Source organism: Halichoerus grypus, chromosome 12 (assembly GCF_964656455.1).
Source record: "Halichoerus grypus chromosome 12, mHalGry1.hap1.1, whole genome shotgun sequence".
Lineage (NCBI taxonomy): Eukaryota > Metazoa > Chordata > Mammalia > Carnivora > Phocidae > Halichoerus > Halichoerus grypus.
Window position 1 is genome coordinate 77,525,717 of NC_135723.1, and position 21,373 is coordinate 77,547,089.

Here is a 21,373-nt window from a genome sequence, read left to right on the forward strand (position 1 = left end):
AAACTTGTTTGCTGGAGAACAGATAAAATGTATTTGTGAAAATATATTCTGTCAGAAATATAAACTTTAGGAAGCTAGAACTGTCTCCTGTTTTTAATATAAAATAATGACATTTTAAAAGGAAGCCCCTTTTCTGTGTTATAAATGGGAGAATGTCTCATCCCCCAATGATGTACACATGATCCTAAGCACAATTCTTAGGAAAACCCTGAAAAAGTGACCAAGAATTTTTAATAATGTAACTACTTCCTGTGAAGTCTAGCATTTATTTTTTTAAGATTTATTTATTTACTTGAGAGAGAGAGAAAAAAAAGTAGAGAGAGAGAGAGAGCATGGGGTGGGGGGCAGAAGGAGAGAGAGAATCCTCAAGCAGACTCCCTGCTGACTGTGGAACTTGACATGGGACTTGGGGCTCAAACCCAGGACCTCGAGATCATGACCTGAGTTGAAATCAAAAGTCAGATGCCTAACTGACTGAGCCACCCAGGTGCCCCAGTGAAGGCTAGCATTTAAACAAAATCTTCTAATAAATTACTGGCAGCTGGATCAAGGTGGGGATCAAGTTGAGACAATGCCTGGCACATGAGTTGAATGAATGGATGAATGCAATCTAGTAAAATTCATGCTGTGTGTCCAGTGTAGGGCTTCCCATGGTGGCCTGTGGTCCTTAAATTTTTCTTTTGTACTTTCAGTTGATTTTTAAACTCTGGTCTCCCCTGACAACCCATCTAGGTCTTCTTCAATCTATAAGATGTCCTCACTTTCCTGAAAAGACCGAAGCAATTTGTTACACAAGACGATATGGTTTCTTCTTTAGGTCTGGCCTATAAGATCTTGTGCTGGACCATTTAACATGAGTGGGATCAGGGGAGACTAGGTGGAGGCTTCTAGAGGGGAAGCATGGAAAAGGGGGTTCTTAGTTCTCCATGGGACTGGGAAAGTATTACCCAGGGTAGTCCCCAAGGAGAGCCAAGGCTGTATGTTAGTACTGGCTAGTGGGCTGAAGGGATAAGATGAGGAGACTATGGAGCACGAACAGCCACAAGGGTGTTCAGAGCAAGCAAGAAAACAGAATGAGAGCCAAGGCATAAATGTATGCTTTATGGAAACTTCATGTACAAACTTGGTTTAAAGCAGGATGTTTTTTCATGTGGAGTGTGGTGCCTGAATATTTAACACTTGTTCCTCTATTCATCTTAACACTTTGTCCCCCACGTGGGTAGGATGAGGCAGGGTTTCTCTGCGTTCGTGAGGTATGTGCCTCTATCCTGTGGCCTTTCATTTTAACAAGAACTACAGCTGACCCTTGCTGTCCTGGAGATGCAGGGGCACCTGCAGGGCGTATGTTGGTTTTCCATCCTTCACCATCTGTGCAGTTCATGGGGACCCTGGATTTCTGGGGAGAATCTGCAAAAATTGGTTGCTACAGGGATGTGAGTGCTGAGGGGGAAAGATAGGAGCCAGGGATTCTATCTGCATGGGATTAACAGTATTAGACACTTACCTGAAGTGGGTTTAGGCACCTGTCCTCCTCTCCTGGGAGGTTTGAATGTGGTGGCTGGGTAGACAGTGGATGGAGAATCTTCATCCCCAACTCAGTGCCTGAACTCTACCCTTACATCTGGCAGATATTTTTTTAAGGCTGGACTCTCTGTGCCGAGTGGGGCATGTTCCCTCTGGTGCTGAAAGAGATCCTAGGCTGGCCAGCACATGTCGTCTTGTGATTGCCTGCTGCGGGAGCCTGGGGCCCGTATGTGTGCTGTGTTGAAATGCAGCGAGGACTGCAGGGCTAGGAGGACTGTCGAGATCATAAGCTGTGCTCTGGAGGGTGCTGGGCGGGTTAGCAGCAAGCCTTGTAGCAGGGAGGGGGGCGGGGCGGGGAGAATGAAGAAGGAAATGAAGAATGCAAATGAGGAGCTCAGGAATTTAATAGGTGAATGCTAGGGAAGATCCTAAAACTAGACAATGGTGACCATTATCTTCTAAGCCATAAAGAGGGAATGTAACGGCCTAAAGAACTTTTTATATCCTTATTGTGAATTTATTTATAGAATGTTCTAACAAAGTATAAAATTAAATCATATTTAGTTATACAATTAACATTACTGCCTAATTTTTATCTAGCACCCAAATCTAAAAAGTATGTCCATTTTATATATGGTATCAATGGCTGTATTTTTTTATGATACATTTGCTCTAACATTCTGTTTTTGTAAAAGAATAGTAGAAATGATGATCGATTATTTTTAAATGTGTTAATGCCCCTAATATATAAGCACCACCTTATCCAATTCCACTTGTAATTTGACAGAACCCCTGTGAAATCACATGATTGGAATGTTTAAGGTTTTTATTTTGTTAAATTCATTACACAAAGAGGCCCTAAGACTGATGTAGCTCTGAAGCACTGGTGACCTAAGCCTGTAAATGCCTCAAGGTTAGGAACTCAAAATGCTAACGACAACCAATCCCAAAAAAACAAGCTGTAGCCAATCAAATAATTTCCATTCTTTGCTTCCACACTTTCTCTGTGTAAGTCTTTCCCCTGGCTCCTAGGGGCGGAGCACACCTAACCACTTCGGGTTTGGCGCTGCCCGATTGGAATGGATTTTTGCTCAAATGAACTCAAAATGTTAAATATGCCTCAGTTTATCTTTTAACAATTTAAAATATTTTAATTTGTCAAGAGGTTCTTTTATGCAATAACTTCTTTAAGAGATATTTAATGCATGTTACTTTATGGGGGCTATATATTTTCAACTGCTTTTTATCTTCACCGAATCTCCTTTGATCCTTACACTAGCATGAGAAGTAAGATGGAAGGCTGGTGCTTATTTGCAGATGAGGAAATTGAAGTACATCAAGTAGAGCTTACGTGGCATCAGCAGATAATGAATGGAGGGTGGGAAGTAGAGGGTAAACCCAGGATTTAGAAGGCCTTGGGGAGTTGGCTGGCAAAGACTCAAACTGAGATTCAGAGTCTCTGGCATCTATAAAAATGTTTGGTAGATTATATGATGCTTAGGTATTGGTACTGCTATAATGACCCCAGTGCTCTTTCCTGTCTGTTACGTTGCTTTTGTAGGAACTTGCTATTTTAAGACTGAATTGCTGAATTAACTCGTTGTTTGGGCACAGGGGTGGGGGGGGGGAGAGATTTGCTATTATTTTAACATTTTTCAAAAGAACAAGGTCTCCCGTTGTTTTCTGCTTGGTGTTTCACAATTGTGGATTGTCGATTTTATATTTTCTTCATTACAGATGTCCTTCAACTGCTGCTGACACCATGGTAAGATTCAGGGGGCTAGAGAATATTTACTCTAAAACCTACAGACATGATCAGGGCTTGAGGATTGGGAAGAAAGTAACTTCCTTCTCTTAAACTCTATGTGCTTGTCTGATTAAGGGGAGACTGAGAAGAGGGAAGAGTATAGAGACAGGAAAGCAGAAGGAAGGAGAAGAGACAAAGGAAGAACAGTTGGGAGTGGTTTTTATTTGATCCAAAATAGGAAGCAAAATCAAATGTGCCCAAAGAAAAAGCAACCTTCGTTCTCTCCGGATGTCATTTAAAGCTTTATCTTATGCTTAAAGATATCTCCAAGGACACTATCCTGAGCACCATCTCCCGGCCATCTCTGTGTTTTTGTAATCTCAGCTGGGTCTTTGTTATGTCTGTAAAGTTACAGCAAACAGTAAACTGAAGACCCACAGCTGTGCATCGTGGGTGGCGCCTCCACCAAGGGGGAGCCTTGAATTAGTTGGAGGAAAAGCCTCCAGAGGGGGCTGAAAAAGATGCTTCTTATGACTTCCAAAACAGATAAGAAAGAGAAAAAAGAGAAAGTGGGAGGAGCAGAGAGGGGACTCAAAGTTCCTCCACGTTGGCTGAAATGGCTGAGCCGTCAGTGGGGGAGAATTTGCTAACCAACTACAGCTGCAAGGCATGAAGGGGAGACATCTCGGCAGCAGACACTGGACACGGGCTCGAGGAGACATCACTGTTCTTGTGTTCTTGGTTTCATTTTTAATTTCACTCTGTCTCCAAGAGTCCTGCTCCATGTGAGGGTCAGCCTGGGGAAGGAGTGAGCGGCACACTCACTTCCAGCTGCAGCCAGCATGCCTGTGCATTCTCTGGAGTCTGCAGAGCGAGAAGCTCTTCAGTCTGCCTTCTCTCTTCTGTCTTTCCACTTGCCCTCCACTAGTCTCTCCTCCTGCCCCCAACTACACAAGCTCTACACTGTGTGCCCCGTTTAGAAAGGCACGGTGTTGTTCCAGGTTGTGAGTGAGGAGACTGGGCATCAAACATTCAGACAACCTAGGAATTCTCAGGGTCAACCTTCAGATTTTAGAGATGTGGTGGGAAGTCTTTACTGATCAACAAAAATCATTATATATATCCCTGAAGTCTCAGTATTGCAGATGTTCCAGTGGATTAAGGCAATATGATGTTATTTATCATTCAGTATTTTCTAGCTTAGGATGGTCAGATCAGGGTCTGTCCTGCTGTTCTCTTCCATTTTCCTCTTTTGTTCCCGCTCTTCTTCTAATATGTCAGGCTTATAGCCTCTCTCTCTGCTTACTTAACACCTTCATGGCAAATCCTTTCTTCTGGAAGGTTTTCATCCTCTATATCTCACCTCTCTCTTAGTAATACACATCGTGATTTGACTGTCCTGTTGCTGCTTCTCCTTGCTCTTTCTACCCCAAACCAGGCTCCACAGTGCAGTACTTCCTGTCTCTTTCCTCCCAGTGCACTTCTGATGCTCCCCCGATGTGATTAGGTGTCTTCTTAGGACAGGTCTCTTGTCTCTCTTACAGCATGATTGCCCAGGTCATGGAGTACTTCCATTTTTTAAAAAACTTTTCTGTATTATGGGAGTGATGGCCTATAGTTCTTAGGAAATCTTGTGATTTAGGAAGTAAAAGTCTGGCCTTCTAGACTTCTCTCAGGATGCCCATCCATCCAGAAAACAAAATAAAACAAGAAAACACCCTCCCAGTTTTCCTCCTTTGTCTCTCCCCTGCTATGGCTTTTAGTAAAAGGAATTGAAGTTCATCGAGGTTGTCCCTAGGTAGAAAGCCCAGCATGAAATTGTCAACTTTTAAATTCTCGACTACTCATGAGGTTTTGGTTTCCAACTAGCTACTTAAAAAGATAATGAGTAATGTTGTATTACCTTCACTTTTCTCCTCATTGCCAGTTATTTCTTATTGCGTCCATGAGCATATTTACCATTCACAATAGAAAGTACCTATGGTGCTGACCTTCAAGAACTTCCTCTTTTAATTTCTCTGCCCACCTTTTCCCTCCCTCTAAGAATGTTCTTTCTTCTCTCATTTTCTTTCACAAGGAACGTTCATAACACATACAAGTAACAGCATCTAAAAGAGCTCCAGGGTTGTTCTTTAACACTTTACCCAGACCAGAGATTTTATCTCTGCAGGGACTTACCTTGCATTAGATTTCATTCACTGTTTATTGCTCCGCCCACTAAAAAGTGAGCTCAGTGAGGGATAGAGCTTTGTCAGGTTCTTCACTGTTACATTGCTCAGAGCCTAGCACCGTGCCTGTCATATAGAAAGTGTTCAAAAATATTAAAGAGGTAAGTGAGTGAATGAATAAATATTGAGAAAGAGCCAAGGGGGAGGGGATATGAAGGATCCAGGAGAAGGAGAAAAGATGGATTAAGTTCTCAGGGATTTGAGGGTAGAAATTGGAAGGAGGTTTGTTGCCTGGAAGAAAGGGGGATATAGAATCCAGAGAATAAACAGAGTGATTAGCCGTGGATGAGAAGAGGACAGGTTTCTTCTATGGAAGTCAGCAGAAAAGAGGAAATGTTAGTTGTGCTGATAGGCTATGGGTTTGCCAAAACAGAGGCTATTTAACCCAGTGTGTTTCCTTCTAATAGTGCTAATTACCTCTGTGAGTGGGAGGCCATTATCTATAGAAATAAGAAGGTAGCTGGAGAAAGGGAAAATTAGTCACTATGGAGAATGTGAGAGAGAGAATTGACCAGGGAAGTATAGCTGGATGGTCTGGGGACCCCAAAGATTGAACTGGTTTTGCCAACCAGAATCTGTCCATCTGGGCACTTTTCTTCAGAGCTCTCAACAACCCAGCCCAGGTGCAGGACAGGCAGGCTACTGAGATCTCTGGGTCTCAGTTTCTGCAGCACTCTAATCCTCCCGATTTTCCTGGCATGTTGTAATTTATTATAACTAGTTGTTTACGTCTGCTTTCCTTGATGGGCTGTCAGTTCTGTGGGGCCAGAGACGTGTCTGTCTTTTCAACCACTGTGTGCCCAGCTCTTACTTGCTTGAAGCTCTACCATGTGAATGATGCAAGTGCAGTGGAACAAGGGAATTTAATATACTGGGTAGGGAGTTATTGGAGTGTTGGGCCATGGAATCTGAACTGCAGAGAAAGAAGGTAAAAAAGAGCTAGGAGAAAGTTGATATTCCCAACACTGATGTGTTGGGAATAAATGAGAAAAGATGGAAATACATGAATGCGATCAGAGAATGGAGTATCTCCTTTTATAATTTCAGAGGTGGGGGTGTTTTGGGGACCACAAAGTCCAAGATGTAGTCGTTGGAGTGGGTGGTTGTAGCGAAGAGCAGGAGAGAGTCATTAGGGATGAAAAAGTCATAGATATTTTATGGCTTGAGATGCAAATATCGAAGCTTTCACTGAGATTTTTCTAGTTGATGTTTCTACCAGATAGTGAGTAAAATAAACACATGTTTACAGATAATGAACTCATACTTTGCATTCATGCATTCACTCATTTGCTCATTCATTCATCCATTCCCTCTTACTTAGAACCTGATCGTAAGCTGTAAGTACAATGACTGAAGCAGACACATCTAGGCTTTCATGAAACATACAAATTTGTGTAAGAGGCAGATATTAAACAAGTAATATATAACTATAAGTTGTGAAGAGTGCCAAAGGGAAAGATAGATTGAGAAATAGGTGGTGATGGATTTTGGGAATAGCTATTTAAGTGGGTGCCATTTCATCAAAGCTGTATTGGGAATGCATTTTTTGTATTGAAATTTTATCGTTTTTGTTTTTCTATTATTGTTTAAAACTTACATAGAGGCACAGATGAGCAAACTTGCCTTTCATTGGTTGTTCATGGGTTACAGTAGCCCCAAGGTGCAGTTTGGGAGTGCAATCAGAAGGTGCTCATTGGGGGCGCCTGGGTGGCTCAGTCAGTTAAGCATCTGCCTTCGGCTCAGGTCATGATCCCAGGGTCCTGGGATCGAGTCCCGCATCGGGCTCCCTGCTCAGCGGGGAGTCTGCTTCTCCCTCTCCCTCTGCCTGCCACTCCCCCTGCTTGTGCTTTCTCTCTCTCACTATCTCGCTCTCTCTGTGTCAAATAAATAAATAAAATCTTTAAAAAAAAAAAAAAGAAGGTGCTCCTTGTCAAGGAGTAGGTCTGAGAAGTATGTGTTCCTTCCATGATGGGCTTGAGATCCAGTTTAATCAGTTGTGAGATAAAGGCAGAGGTTAAGGATTCATTTGGGTGAAGAACGTTGTCATGAGGCTCTGCTTGCATATCCAGGGAGCCTGTGGTTCCTAAACTGTCCTGTAATTACAAAAAATTTTTAAGTGGAAAATGTGCAGCATATGCATCTGAGAAAACTCCATGTTATTTCTTGAATTCTCTAAAGTAAGTACAAATTTCACCATTGGGTAAAAAAAAAATCCTATTTTATTCTTATAATGGAAAAATTAAAACATAATTCACTATGATAGACTCAGCAATATTTCTAAAATGTCAAAAATCTAGACCAGCAAGGCAATTTGACTTTTAGTTATATATAGCACACATCCAAGGTCTACTATATGATTTGTATTTGAGCATCAAAATGTGTCATAAATACATGGCTACTTTAATAAATCTAGAAAACATTTCTCTGTCATGTGAAAAAAATCCAAGTTTTATTTTTCATCCTTACTATATTTTAAAGAGCTATAGTTCCTGCTTTTGTGGTAAGTCTTGGTTGAAGATTTTTTAATACTGTAAGTAACTGAGAAATAAAATTTTATAATATAGCTCTTTATTTGATTTTTCTACTGCAAATTCATTACTTTGCTCAAACATTTAATCTTATTTTTGTCATTCTTGCTACTATTTGAAATTCTGCTGAAATAAGTTTCTTAATACAAATGTTCACCACTTTCTATTTATAACCAAGACTTATACACGTTGAAAAAAAGATGTTTGTATTCCTCCATTCAAAGACTATATATTATGTGCCCCTTATGTGCCCAGTGGTAGTCTTAGGTTGGGGAAAGAAAAGTGAACAAAACAGACAAAATATATGGTTTCATTTACCTCCTTTTATGGTGTGGGGAGACAGACAATAAACATAATAAATAAATAAATTATATTTTTGCATTAAAAGTTGATGAAGTGGGTGCCTGGGTGGCTCAGTTGGTTAAGCATCTGCCTTCGGCTCAGGTCACGATCCCAGGGTCCTGGAATCGAGTCCTGTGTCAAGCTCCCTGCTCAAGTGGGGAGTCTGCTTCTCCCTCTCCCTCTGCCCCACCCCCCTCCTCGTGTGCTCTCTCCCTCTCTCTCAAATAAATAAATAAAATCTTTAAAAAAAAAGGTGATGAGTCATATAGAGAAAAACATGTATCAAGATATATGGAAACATATAGTTTATTGCAGAAATGCTTTTTATGACAGAGGCCAAACTGTAGTAATTGTAAAGCTTATAGAATTCTTTTTTTTTTTTTAATATTTATTTAGAGAGAGAGAGTGCAGGGAGGAGAGGCAGAGGGTGAGGGAGAGAGAGTCCCAGGAAGACTCCATGCTGAGCATGGAGCCCGACGCAGGGCTCGATCTTACAACCCTGAGATCAGGGCCTGAGCTGAAACCAAGAGTCAGATGCTGAACTGATTGCACCACCCAGGTGCCCCCTAATGCTTATAGAATTTTTAATGGAAAATCAGAGTTACAATATATTATTATTCAATTTTATTAATAATTGATATCATTTATTGATGGAACACTTCGTTGGACACTTTCATATAGCAAACTAATTTAATTCCCCATACAACTTCATGAGGTAGAATTTGTTACTTCAGCTATACATATGAGAAAACTCTGATGTAGAGAGATAAAACAACTCTCCCCCGTGGATGAAGCAAGAAAGTGGCAGAGTCAGAATTCAAATACAGATTTCGGATCCCTGGTCTTCCTCTGTTCTTCGTCCACATTGCTGCATCTAACACTTCAGGTTGTTTATTACAACATTCTGTCTTTTGCTTTATCTAATGTGGTATAAAAGTTTCAGATTTTGAAGTCTTTCCAATAAAAATAGTAAGTGTTCAGTTTTTTTAAGATTTATTTATTTGAGAGAGAGAGCGTGAGAGTGCAAATGCAGGGTGGAGGGGAGAGGGAGAGGGACAGCGAGAGAATCTTAAACAGACTCCCGGATGTGCACGGAGCCCCGATGCGGGGCTCCATCTCATGACCCAGAGATCACAACCCTGAGATCATGACCTGAGCTGAAATCAAGAGTCGAATGCTTAACTGACTGTGCCACCCAGGCTCCCCAAAAGTGTTCAGTTTTAAAATAACTTTCATAGGGGCACCTGGGTGGTAAAGTCAGTTAAGAGTCCTACTCTTTATTTCTGCTCAGGTTGTGATCTCAGGGTCATGATCTCCAGGTCGAGAGATCGAGCCCCATGTCGGGCTCCATGACGAGCATGGAATCTGCTTAAGACTCTTTCTCCCTCTTGCTCTGCCCTTTCCCCCCTCTCAAATAAATCAATAAATCTTTTTAAAAATTAAAATAACTTTCATATAGTCTGCAAAGTGATTTCTGAGGGACAATTTTTCAGCTCTTTCTAGAAGAAGGGAGAGAGAGAAGTGACTTGGGAGTTCAGAATGTTAACATCCAGTAACACTCATTCTTTCCTAAGGGCTTCTCTGCAGGGCTGTGAGTCTCAAGTTAAGTTGTTGTAGTGATGGCCAGGTTAAATTCTTCCACTAAAAATATATCTTTAGAATTGTAGGAGTAATCAAGAGCTCTCATTTCCCAAAGTGCTGCTTCTAGCATTTGATAATCCCACATTTATTGGTGCGGTTGACATAATTATTCACGTAGATTTTATTTCACATATGCAGTGTGTGCACCTGTTGTTGGACCAGTTAAAAGTGTTCTTTCCCCTTGGTCTTGGGCCATTTTGCTGATACAGTGTGTTATAAATATGACAAGGACAGGAGCAGTTTGTATTACAGGATAATACAACATAATTTGACCGACAAGCTCACTTCCCATTATTCTTGTAGTCTGAGATGCAAGTTAAAACGTCAGTCTATGTTGTAAAGGTCATTAGAAAATATGGCCAGTAATTTTACTTTATTTACAATATGCTCTATGTAAGATACACTGGTAAGAGCTACTGGCCGGTGGGGGGGGGTGTTGGGGGGAGGAGGGATGTATCTTTCAAAATAATAATAACGTAAAGTTTGAAAATACACTGTCCTCATGTGAAATCACTGCTCTACTTGAGCCAGCTGTAATAGAGAGGAGCATCCTGTGATTACGAAAGAAAATAATGTGAGAAGGGAATTCTGGCACTGTGCATTTCGCCTGAGTGACACTGATATATTTGGAAGCATCTGTCTTCCCTTGCACCTAGATGCATGTTTGTTTATTTTGGCCTCCTGTGGGCTGCTAGTCCCTCTAAGTCCTGTGTACAGAGGCTCAGCCTGTTTTTGACTTCAAAGACTCTTTCTTATAAGTTTACTGTGACAAACAATGATATTGGCTGGGAAATCATGTCCCAGTCTGCAGTTAAATTTTTGAATTTAAAAAGTTTCCTTAACAATCAATCAATCAATCATTTCATTATCAATAAAACACAGTATCCTTTAACAAGGGAAAATATCTAATTAATCATGTTTGCCCAAAGTGCCACACAGAGGAGGTGTGATTAGCTAGTGTTCTATTCCTTTCTATTAAATCCATCACATACATATTAAACGCCTATGTTACCATGTGCCAGGCAGAGCTTAGACTCAGAAAGAGTTTTCTGACTCTTTGCTCTTTATATTATTATTTAAAAAACACATATATAGGGGTGCCTGGGTGACTCAGTCAGCTAAGTGTCTAACTCTTGGTTTTGGCTGAGGTCATAATCTCGGGGTCCTGAGATCGCACCTCGAATTGGGCTCCCTGCTTGGTGGGGAGTCTGCTTGAGATTCTCGCCTTCTGCCCCTCCCCCCATTTATGTGTGCACTCTGTCTCTCTCTCAAGTAAATAAATAAATCTTTAAAAAACCCATATATAGGGGCGCCTTGGTGGCTCAGTCAGTTAGGCATCTGCCTTCGGCTCAGGTCATGATCTCAGGGTCCTGGGATTGAGCCCCACGTCAGGCTCTCTGCTCTGCGGGGAGTTTGTTTCTCCCTCTCTCACTCTCCCTCTGTGTTTTCCCTCTCTCTCTCAAATAAATAAAATCTTAAAAAAAAAAAACCCACATATGTAGTATTTCCCATATACCAGGCACAGTTCTAAGCCATTCACAGATAGTAACTCTTTAGTCCTCACTGCACCCGTAGGAGGAAGGTATTGTCCAAGGTCATACAAAGAGTGCTGGTGGAACCAGAGGATTCAAAGCCGGCAGTCTCTCCAGAGTTTGTGTTCTGCACGGCACTCTGCTTTGTCTATTCATTTACAGATGGCCATAATTTGTATGCAACGAAAACTAGGATATGGTTCCTGACCTCAGAGGGTTTATAATCGAAATCTGTTTCTTCTTTCTTTCCACCCATATCTTCAAAGATCTTGATAGAGCACTGTGGCTCATTAATTTTGTAGATATCTTCATTTATTAAACATGTACTATGCGTACATGTGTACTGCCTGTTAAGGAGCTCACATCAGGGAGAGATGCACACTTCCTTTCATAAGTGCTAATGGAAGGGTGTATTTCAATGAAAACTTTCCAAAAGAGGTGATGTTTGATTTGGAGCTAGTCAGATGGACGAACGGAGAGAGAGAAGAAGGAATTTTAGGTAGAAAGAACAGGGTGGGATCAGGAATGGGAATAATTAAGATTGTGGTATGAGCAGAGAAGAAGGACAGGGTTTAAGTTTGAATGGCCTTGTGTTCTTTGATGAAGATTTGGAATAGATTCTATCAGTAATGGGAAGTGATGAAGAAATTTAAGTAGTGAAAAGACATGGTCCATATATTTTAGATCTATAAAGTGGACAGTTTGATTCAGAGGTACCCCTGTAAATTATTTGGATTCCCAGTTCCGTTTTTTTATCTCTTTTCCCTCATCATCCTCCCCCAACTCCTTTGTCTCCTCTCTTTGGCCTCCCAGTTTTTGCTCTAACCCCCATCCAATCTCATCGCTCCTGGTAACAAAAAAATGTCTACTTTATTAAGGTTTAATCTCAAGTTTTCAGGAAAATACCCAATGTCGGCTATTATACCGTATAATGAACTCAAATATCAGCATTCTTTCTACTTGTCAATTGGAAAATTCCTTTTGTTAGTGGAATTTCAAACATCGGTGTGAGAAAGAATTTATTTGGAGGAGCAATAAACTATGGAAGGAAGAACCTGAAATTATGATACTCTTCTTCGCGGACAGGGAGCCACCCTGCCACACTGAGGTGTATTCCAATTTTGCAGCAGCATTATGTATCTCCAAAGAGCTTGGAGCTTGCTTCTCAGCTCTCCCCATTCCTGAACATGTCCTGCTAGCACAAAATCCATCCTTTCTGAGTCGGTTTCCTCTCCTGTGTTTACCTAAAAAGCACTGTTAGAAGATAATGCATCTGCAAATATTTTATATAAGCACAATGCAGATGAAAGGCATTGGTATTAATTTATATTTTCAGCTAGAGTTGAGCTCTGTATTTCTATGTAATAGTATTCCTCTAGGACCTCTATATTTTAATGGCCTAAAATTTTCATCTCTGTAGTAGTGAGAAAAATTCAATTCACCTTCAGTTCTTGCATATGAGGTCGCCTTTGTCCTTGCCAGCCTTTCAGAGAGTCTGTCTTTCATTTCCAGAGAAAAACTGACAGGATAACTTTTGGAATGGCCCTTGATTTGCATTAATGATGTCCTTCAAGGGCAGGGTGCTACTTCCTCCTCTTGAATTTTTATGTCTCCTTTCTTTCTTGTTTTTGTTTTGTTTTGTTTTGTTTTTTTTAGATGGAGAAATCAATAGAGACACACTTTGGCAGCCATGACAGAAGGGCCATACTCTACAGGCCTCCTTCCTTCAGCAAAACAGAGCTTCAGCTCCACCAGCACATTCTCACTCAGCATCGCTATACGGTTGTCATCGCTGAAGAAAGGCTCGGTGCTGGCCTTGGGCTGGGGCTGCTAGAAAAAGGTCAGAATAAGAAGTAAATACCCAAGTTGCTTGATATATAATGTGAAACACTTTCTAGAGTGTGCTACATTCTTTCCCTAAAGAAATTTATAAAAACAAATTTTTACCCATGATCAACTTTCTTGCATCAAAGAAAACTTGGCTCCTTTTTTTTTTTTTTTTTGGCTTCCTCTCAATTTTTCTTTAGCTATATTTCTTTATTCCTGAAATTATTTTGTTTATATTTTTGTAGCATTTTGGAGTTGCATAGTTCATATTTAAATGCTACATAAAAAATGTTTATGTTTATGAGCCTGAATACATGTTCTGCCCAGCACCGAACTGCTCCATATTTTAAGAAAATTGCCACTTCATCTGACTGCAAGTAGAATGTGCTGGAAATTGTTTTGAGAAGCCAGCTTAAATGTGATTCACAGATTGGCTCTAAAATGCGAAAGAAGTATGGATATTTATCACACAAACTATTACTAGTCAAGTACTTTTATTTCTGTCATTTGAAGTGAGAAATAAAAGACAAGTTTTTAAACAAGGTATTTGAAAAGAAAGTTGAGGAGATGATGAGGGTCAAAAAGGGCAGTAGCAATAACAGCTAACATTTCCCGAGCAGATACACTCCACCTTGCTCTTTCAAGAGCTAGCTGATGCCACTGAATGAATGAGGTGAGGGGAACAGGTAGCCACCATTCCCCTTCACCACGTTCACCTTTCGCCGCACTGGCTGTGAAGGTACAAGCTGCTTAGCTAGCAAAGCTGCTGGAGGATAGGGCCCAAAAAGATACACTTCGATGAAAACAAAGGTTCTAAAAACCTGCCGAGTATGGGCCATGAGGACAGGTCTTCAGGAACACCATTTGCTGGGCCCTGTCCCCTAGGAGTCCTATGGTAATCTAGAGCGCTGGGCTTCTGGAAGCAAATGAGAAAAACCAAAGGGCAGGTGAAAGCTCTGGAATATCAAAGAGGGCTGAAAATGAATTTTAGAAACTGCATTGTGCTTGGCTCTATTAAGAAGGACCAATTGAGAGTTCTGGAGCATCCATAAATGGTATTGTCAGAAAAACCATTTATCCGTGTTAAGGAAAGATATAAAATGGTGAGTCTCCCTCTCATCCCATAAAGCATCTTAGCCCATCCCTGCAGTAGGTGATTTTGTACCCACCACCTGCATGCCGGGAGCTGTGCACCTGCAGGCGTGCACAGCTCCGGCCGTGATGACATACCGCTGGTGTCCGAAACTGCTGTGTTCTTCTGCCTCCCTGAAGCTGCTCCTGACTGCGCAGGGGCACAAGGTGGGTTCTCCGTGCATTTCAACTTCAGTTCAGTTCCAATCTTCAATTCTGTCCAGTTGCAATTCAGAAGGGATACGTCTGCTCTCTCCCTTCATGTCCTTGGGTCATTTTTACGCGGAGGATGACTTTGCATCTTCCAAATATCAAGAAGAGTGCAAAGACAGCCCGAAGGCAATAAACTCTGGCAAGCCAAAGCAGCTGCTGGGCCCAGCATAAGATAACGAGATGGGTGTCACCAGACTTTGTCAGTGTAAATGCTGATTTGGCTCACTTACCCCATATTCCCTCAGCTTGTAAAACATCCACTTCCTCATTCTTTCTTGGTTTCTTCGACTCCGTATAATAAGATATTATTCCTGGATAAGGCCTCAAGAAGGGTAGCAATTTCACGAGTATGCAAAATTGACTTTTGGTTTTTCATCCAATTTTATAGTTTTCACTGTGAGGGCAACCTCAAATACCTGAAATAAAGTTCTGTGACCATAATCTAACATTTCCTTGATTTTCTAACATGTAGGAAAAAAATCACTTTTTTATTGCAGTTTATTTTCCATGGCCACAGATTTAATCTCTAAATTGTGTTTGCATTGAGGCACTCACTATAAAAATATTTTCTAAAGATTTGATTCTTGTCAAATTTGTTTTTCTTTTGTTTCCCATATTCACCTCATGCTTACTTTACCATATGTACGGCAGCAGAAAGTATGATGCTATATTTGCGCATTTAAACTTAATTTCTCCATGGTGAGCATCTTGGGGGAAATGGAAGCAATTCAGAATGATCGGGAGACCTACCCCTCCTGTCTTTAACTTTGCTGTTGCAGCTTCTGCTCTCTGCTAAACTGAAATTTGAAACTACTACATAAAAAAAAAAAAAAATAGGTACTAACACAAATGTTACTAAGTGCCCAGGAGCAGATTTGAGACATTTATAAAATACATGCTTGGTTGGAGGAAAATAAATACAAAATAATATTTTCCTATTCTACCTATCCATTTTACCTGCTTTTCTCTCCTCTTCTGATCTGACCCCAATCAGTTCTGCTGACCTCTTTCTATGCCATCATTTGAAGCACTGGCGGCCTCTTTCCAGCCTGGAGCTACTTTTTTTTTTTTCTTTTTTAAACTTTTAAGGCCAGAAATGGATAAAAATCGAAAAAATAAAAGGGTCATAGCCAGGCAACATTCCACTATTATTAAGGATAATCTGTTTTTGTAGAATAACATTTGGGCTTTATATTTTATTCAGCTTTCCTACTACTTATTTAGTAAACATTCCTTGAAAGGAAAAGTAAACAGTCTCGGGTTCTAAGTTAGAATGTGGGCATTATGTTTTTTTTCCCTGGTTAATTCCATTCTAGTGATATAACAGAAGTCTGTGACTCTATCCCGAAAGACAGTAGGGCTGCGGGTATGTAACGTTAAGCAAGTTAGGTTCTTTGAGCTCTGGTTCTCTTATCTGTTGAAGGCAATAATGATATTGCTTCATGATAGTATGTGGTGAGAATTTAATCACTTTGTCCACCCCATCAGAGTTCTGGGAGGAGACAACGTAAAGCCCAGCCACTATTTTTTGATTCAATAGTCTGGGAGTGAGGCCCAGAAATTTATATCTTAAAAACAGACACATATGATTCTGATATATATCCCACTGGGGCACACTATCCTAAGGGATATACTATTGGTTCAAGACATAGCAATCTCTAGACTTAATTCTGGGAATAAAACAATGCAAAAGTCTGCTTGCTATAATGCCATTGTACTACTTAAGTATTAACCGTATAGGTATTTACAAGCATTTAATCTTTAGGCTGATTTTGAAAACAGTAAGAGGACAATTGTCTTTACAGATTTAGGCCTATAAAACTTAGCAGCATGTAAGACATATACTTTATCGTCCTTCAGTCTCTTGCTTTGGAAAAATATATCTTACGTCCCTGCATTTGTAAGAACATATAATTCTCTAAAGGAAAAGATAGAGGCACCCACCAATCATTGCCCTTCCTAGTATCTAGCTACTACTTAGTAAATCAGTGCTTTAGTCCATGGAATAGTATAGTAGCCTAAAAGAAAGTAGATGTTTTCCGAAAGATCTTAACCTATTCCCATGGCAACATCCAAGTAGTGTGTCGTCCTTGAGACCCTGTCTCAGTAGGTTGTATCATTGGATCAGAATTATTTCTGTATACTTGAAGAGTAGTGCATATTTATCAGTTTTCTGTTCACTTCTGAATACACCTTGCACTTCTAAATTAAATGTATTATATAGTCCCTGTGAAAAACAAATGCCAACTCGCTACAGAATTGGTCATTCTTATGGTTTCAAATTGCTCTTGTTTTTGTAACGTGGGGGTTTTACATGGAATGTTTTTTTGAAGAAACACAAAAAGTGGAAGACCGTATCGATTTTCTCGCCACGGTTTGGCAAACGATGGCCCGCTGGCCAAATGTGGCCTGTTTTTGTCAACAAAGTTTTATTGGAATGTAGCCACACATTTGTTTCCATACTGTCTTTGGCTGCTTTGTTTTGCCATAGCTGAATTGAGTAGTTGTAACAGAAATGGTATGGCTCTTATGGCCTAAACATTTATTGGTCCCTTAACAGAAAAAGTTTGCTGACCCATGTAGCTAGATTAATTCTGTGTCATCTGATCCCATCCCAAGCTGATGGTTAAACTCTAGGACTGAGATAGTTTAGTTTTGTAACTTATACCAAACCTCATTCAAAAAGGATTTGATGGTTTACAATAAAACATATAATAATGACATTACTAAAATGGAAATAGAAAGTTAGGGCTCAGTCAGGATGTTCCTCTTAGTTACCATAACTGAAGCTTAATTTTGGCTTGAGCCTGCAAATACCGAGAGCAACAAGGAAAAGAATGGAAATTTTACTCTCAGAAAGAAGGGAACATGAAGTTCCTTCCCCTAACCACCCACATGTCCAAGTAGTATATTTAAAACAAGTTTCTTGAAGGGATTATTAAGAAAACAAACCTAAGTTATGTAATGGGTCAGGAGGCAGATGAAGTGGATGTCATATCTTAGTTCATACAGCAACCTTCCAACAGGAGCTGAGAGTATAACATTACAGCATGGTATGACAAAGGCATTTCTAGGAAGGGCTAGAGTTAATATGGTGATAGCGTTTATCGATACTTGTATTGATATTAAACTTGATACATTGTGTTCTGGAGAATGCCATTTTAAATAATGTTGCTTCACGGTTTTTTCCCTCCCTAATAAGGACGCTGTAATTTATCCAGCTTGGGAAGCACTATTAAAAGATATAGTTAATAGAGCGAGAGATACAGATCACTACTTAATGTTGTGGAAAATATGTTAGAGAAGAAAAAACCTATTTCCTTCCCTGCTTATAATTTAATAGTTTTCTATCCTCCTATATTTTTATTTACATTCACTTTCACTTTCAAAAATGTCCAACACATCCATGTACAATTTGAAATTTAGTTTAATTTTGAAGGTTTATTTATAATGGCTACTTGCCAAAAGCTGTTTCTGGGGTTTGTATGGAAAAGAAGCAACGACTACAGATCAAGCTTAGCTCTTGTGATGGAAAGCATATTTCAGGTTTTTTTTCTTTAGTTTATTTGTATTCAAGAAGAACCTATAAGGAAGTTGAGATTTAAATTACCCATAAGTAAGAAGAGCTTAACCACAGTAATTGCTTTCTTGGGGAGGTAGTAGACTGTGGTAATTAAAAATAATAAGTTTGGAGTAAGATCAAACCTGGGTTGAGTTCTAGTGTTACCTTTAATGGTTATATAACCTTCGACAAGTTACTTAACCTCTCAAAGCCCTAGTTTTCTCTGGGAATTGATTGTTTTGGATTGTTCTATGAATGCCACATTATGGGCACTCCAGGAATGGGAGATAATATCATTACTTCTGTCAAGAACTAATTCCAGAAAGGAGATTATGGAGATTCCTTTCTGGGGAGGTACACTTAAAATGGGTTCTATATGAAGAACATAGGGGTGCTGCTAATAGATATTTTGTAATAAATGAACTTGATAGGTGATTTCAAGGCCCTCTTTATCAACCTACATGTTCCCATTGAAAGGCCTGGGTTTTAAACCCTCCTGAAATTCCAACACATAGTCTCCTGGACCATTCCCTTGGGAAAGACCCCTCATTAAGAAAAAAATCTCTAAGTTCCTTGAGGTCAGGGACCATGTCTGTTCGTCTTATCACTTAAAACCATGCCCTCCACCTAGAGGCACACAATGAATATTTATTGAATACAATCGAATAAATGAAGATAACATAGTGTACCAATATTTGAGCCCCCCCCTTTTTTTTTTAATTTGACAGAGAGACAGCAAGAGAGGGAACACAAACAGGGGGAGTGGGAGAGGGAGAAGCAGGCTCCTCGCTGAGCAGGGAGCGCGACATGGGGCTCGATCCCAGGACCCTGGATCATAACCTGAGCCGAAGGCAGACACTTAATGACTGAGCCACCCAGGTGCCCCAATATTTGAGCCCCTTAAATAGTGAAGTACCTCAGAGAATTCACATTAAAACTTAATTGATAAGCCTTCCATTTTTATGTAACTTTATAGGTACATTGATATTCTACCTATGCTCAGATCTGTTCTTATATAAAGGTAATTCAACTACAACTATGGTAGAATATAGGGCTGATATTACCTGTTGGGGCTTTTAGTGCTTGTGTCCATTTTTCAGAGTTCTTTTCTTCTTTTGCTTTTAAGACTCCTCTGTCACATTTACCAATGTTACTGTCTGTTGATTTTGGAGGAGGATGGATGAGTTTAGTTCTAGGCATATTTAGTCTTAGGTGCCTTGAGCTTTTCATCTGGATGCATTTACCAAAAACTGAAGAAAACAGAGAGGCCAGGGCAGGAGATGAGAATTTGTGAGTTATCTGCCTAGCGGTGATGACTGATTCACTGAGGGTTTAATATCCCATAAAACAATGAAACACATAGCATTACCTAACAAAATGCTGTCCAATAAAGGACACGTGAAAGTAAGCATGTAGCTTTTGTGGCTTGTGGACATAGAAAGCATTTAGGGTCAAGCACCCATCTTGTGATTTAGGTCCCATTTGTGTCCTTTACAGTACGCTCTCTACTTCTTTGCTTAGCATAGTGTAAAATATTCATCTTTATGTTCTTCCAGTCCCTTGCTTTGGAAAAATATATCATATGACCCAGGGATTTTATAACATGCACCTTCTTTACAGAAAAAGATAGAATCACCATCAAATTATTCTCTTTCAAATCATCCAGGTCCTATTTAGTAAATCATTGTTTTAGTTCATAGAATGGAGTAGGGGCCTAAGAGAGAATAAATATTTTCCAGAAGTTTTTAACTTGCTCCCAGGGTAGAGTCTAAGTAATATATGGTCCAAGAGACTCTGACACATAGTATATTTTATCATTGGGTGAGAATTATTTACGTATACTTGAAGAGGGCATATTTCTGCAGTTGCGGCTGAAACCAGCTCTGTGGCAGGCACAAGAAACTGGATGGTTCCAACTGCAAACAGTGTTTCTGGGAGGCCCTGGAAGTAGTTGGACCAATATTTTTGTGCCCCCACTGTTTAACGGGACACTTGGGTACAAGATTTATTTGTAGTAACTCTAGAAGACATAACCAGGGCCAATTTAAGGATGAACATTTTATCAGTCAGAGTTACCCAGCAGTGGAACTGCCCATCTCAGAACCTAGGAGGTGTTGTTGGCATGGCATCAAGTCAGGGGTGCTCCCGAGCACTTGATTTATAACTCAGGAGAATGAGTAAAATCACCACCCAAGTCTTTTTCAGGTCGGCACTATAACATTTGTACGCACAGAATGAGGGAAAGTAAGACAAGGTTTTAAACCTCATCATTCTAAGGATTCCTTTTCTTTAGTCTTTTTAGTCTCACGTCCAAGGGCAGAAGAGAGGAATGGTGAGCAAAGGAGTGGAGAAGCATTGGTCTGGAGGCAAAATCCAGGGTGATTCCCCTTTGGCTAGTAGTGCATGTTGATAGCAGATGCTTCTACTGATCCTTTAAAACAGCCTAATGAACTCCTCTTCTTCTCCTTCCTTCCTGTCTGCAGCCTCACACCAAGCACCCCTGCTGCTTCCCTGAGTTTAATATGCTCTATGATTACTTAGCAGGAAGACGAAAGAGTAAAGGTCACATTTAAAAGGCACAGTGTGTTTTGCCTTGTCAGTATTTCACCAAGAACACCTTTGACATACGTTTTTTATTATGCAAGGAATAGCTTTTGGGTGATATCAGAAGTGCTTCTGTGCCTTTAGTTAATCAAACTGGGGAGAAAAAAAAAGGAAGTTGAATCAAAGAAACTCACTGGTCTGCACCCATTCTATTTTATTGTAGTATGACAGGCGGTAATTGTGTGTTCAGGTTTATTGTTATTTTCCTCCATGCTTATAGAATTACTGATGTATTTACGACCAAACAGAATTTGTTCTTTAATTGGCACACTAGAGCTCAAGGAATGTTTATTTAACCTTAACTCAGTTGAGTTGTTTATACTACAGAGACCCGAGTTCAATTTACTTTAGTTTTTGAAAAAAGCTTTCTTATTTATAAGAGTTGAGCTTCAAGTGACCTCCCCATTCTGATGTTTCCTTTACCCTCCACTGTGCAAAGAGAACAAAAAGCCAGTGTCTCATTTTTACTCCAAAGAAACTAAACTGCTTCCTTA

At 40.1% G+C, this 21,373-nt stretch overlaps 1 protein-coding gene across 4 annotated transcripts in view; it reads left to right on the top strand.

Annotated features, from left to right (window-relative positions):
* CPED1 (cadherin like and PC-esterase domain containing 1) overlaps positions 1-21,373 on the top strand; it is a 265,948-nt gene that overhangs the window by 14,662 nt on the left and 229,913 nt on the right. For 3 of the 4 annotated variants that reach the window (XM_078059501.1, XM_078059500.1, XM_078059502.1), the window contains one exon: positions 13,199-13,382. The exons of the other annotated variant lie outside the window; for it this stretch is intronic. In XM_078059501.1, the coding sequence (XP_077915627.1) occupies positions 13,199-13,382 (184 nt within the window). The remainder of the gene's footprint in view (positions 1-13,198; positions 13,383-21,373) is intronic. 4 annotated transcript variants of the gene reach the window in all.